This window comes from Barbus barbus, assembly GCF_936440315.1.
Source record: "Barbus barbus genome assembly, chromosome: 34".
Classification (NCBI taxonomy): Eukaryota; Metazoa; Chordata; class Actinopteri; order Cypriniformes; family Cyprinidae; genus Barbus; species Barbus barbus.
This window is the reverse complement of record NC_136762.1, coordinates 26266514-26267731: the sequence shown is the minus strand read 5'-3', so window position 1 is coordinate 26267731 and position 1218 is coordinate 26266514. Positions and strand designations below refer to the sequence as shown.

The 1218-nt window shown below is 46.1% G+C and overlaps 1 protein-coding gene across 1 annotated transcript; it reads right to left on the bottom strand.

Moving 5' to 3' along the window:
* Positions 1 to 1004, bottom strand: LOC306853888 (claudin-4-like; the record flags this gene model as incomplete). The annotated part of the gene is made up of 1 exon (XM_079391555.1): positions 1 to 1004. The coding sequence occupies one exon, from the start codon at positions 1002 to 1004 to the stop codon at positions 384 to 386; it is 621 nt and encodes a 206-aa protein (XP_079247681.1). The 3' UTR covers positions 1 to 383.
* Between the last annotated feature and the right edge of the window lie 214 nt (positions 1005 to 1218).

Genomic DNA, 1218 nt, shown 5'->3' with positions numbered 1-1218 from the left:
AAATTATTTATTGAAATGCATATATTGTAATGTTTTGTAGCATAGCACAAATATCTGTCACAAAGCACAATGATTAAATTTACATTTTGTATAAATCCTTAACACTTTAAGCATATGAGTAGAGGGAATCCACAGAGCGTGAATTCAGCAATAAAAAAAAGAGGTATTTACAGTTCTCATAAAATTGGCAGCACTGTTTTATTCAGCGCCGTGACCTGAAACATTCTTCGTATTTCACCATTACTATCAAATGCTGGCAGCTGACAGCTAATTCGATCAGTGAAATAACATTCACATACATGATCAACTGTAACACAACAGGTCAAAAAATGACCAATGTACACAAATTAAAGTCACTATTTGCAGTGGTCCTTGGTTCCTCTTCATACATAGCCTTTGTTTCCTCCAGGCCGAGCAGTGTACTTGGCAGTGTACTGATCTTTAGGAGGGCAGTTTGCACAAAGCAATGACCCTCCAATAATTAACAGCGCCGAGGCTGCCCATCCAATAAACAACGAAGCTCCCAACTCTTTCTTCTGTGCGCTGAGGGTCATAGGGTTGTAGAAGTCCCTTATAATTGTATTGGCTGTCCAGCAGATGGGAATCAAACACAGAACTCCAGCCACGATGAAGATACCTCCCGAAATGATGCCGACTTTGGCCTTGGTGCGCTCGTCCTCGATGCAGTTGGTGCATTTCCCTCCAGCAGCCGCCAGCAGGATGCCAACGACACCCATCAGGATGGAGATGACAGTCAGGGCTCGAGCCGCCTGTAGATCTGAGCTGAGGGCCAGCATGGAGTCATACACTTTACACTGCATCTGTCCTGTGCTCTGCACCACGCAGCTCATCCAGATCCCCTCCCAGGTTGTTTGCGCAGTGACTATATTCTGTCCAATGAAAGCCGTAACATGCCACATAGGGAGAGCGCAAACCACGATCACCCCGATCCAGCCGATGATGGCCAGGGCTATGCCCAGCATCTGCAACCCTGCTGATACCATACTAGCACGCTGCTTTGCTCGTGTATAAAAGAACAGTCTTCGGTCTCTAGAGATGCTTTAGTGAACATGGGAGTTAAGCGGGCCCTTTTATGCAAAGTGAAACAAGGAGGGGCCGCATGAATCACTCTCAGGTGCACTGTCACCACTATTTGCCCCCTGGCTGTGGTGTCATCAATCAAGCAAATCCTAGTGACGAGCCTCAGCTCTAATTGCA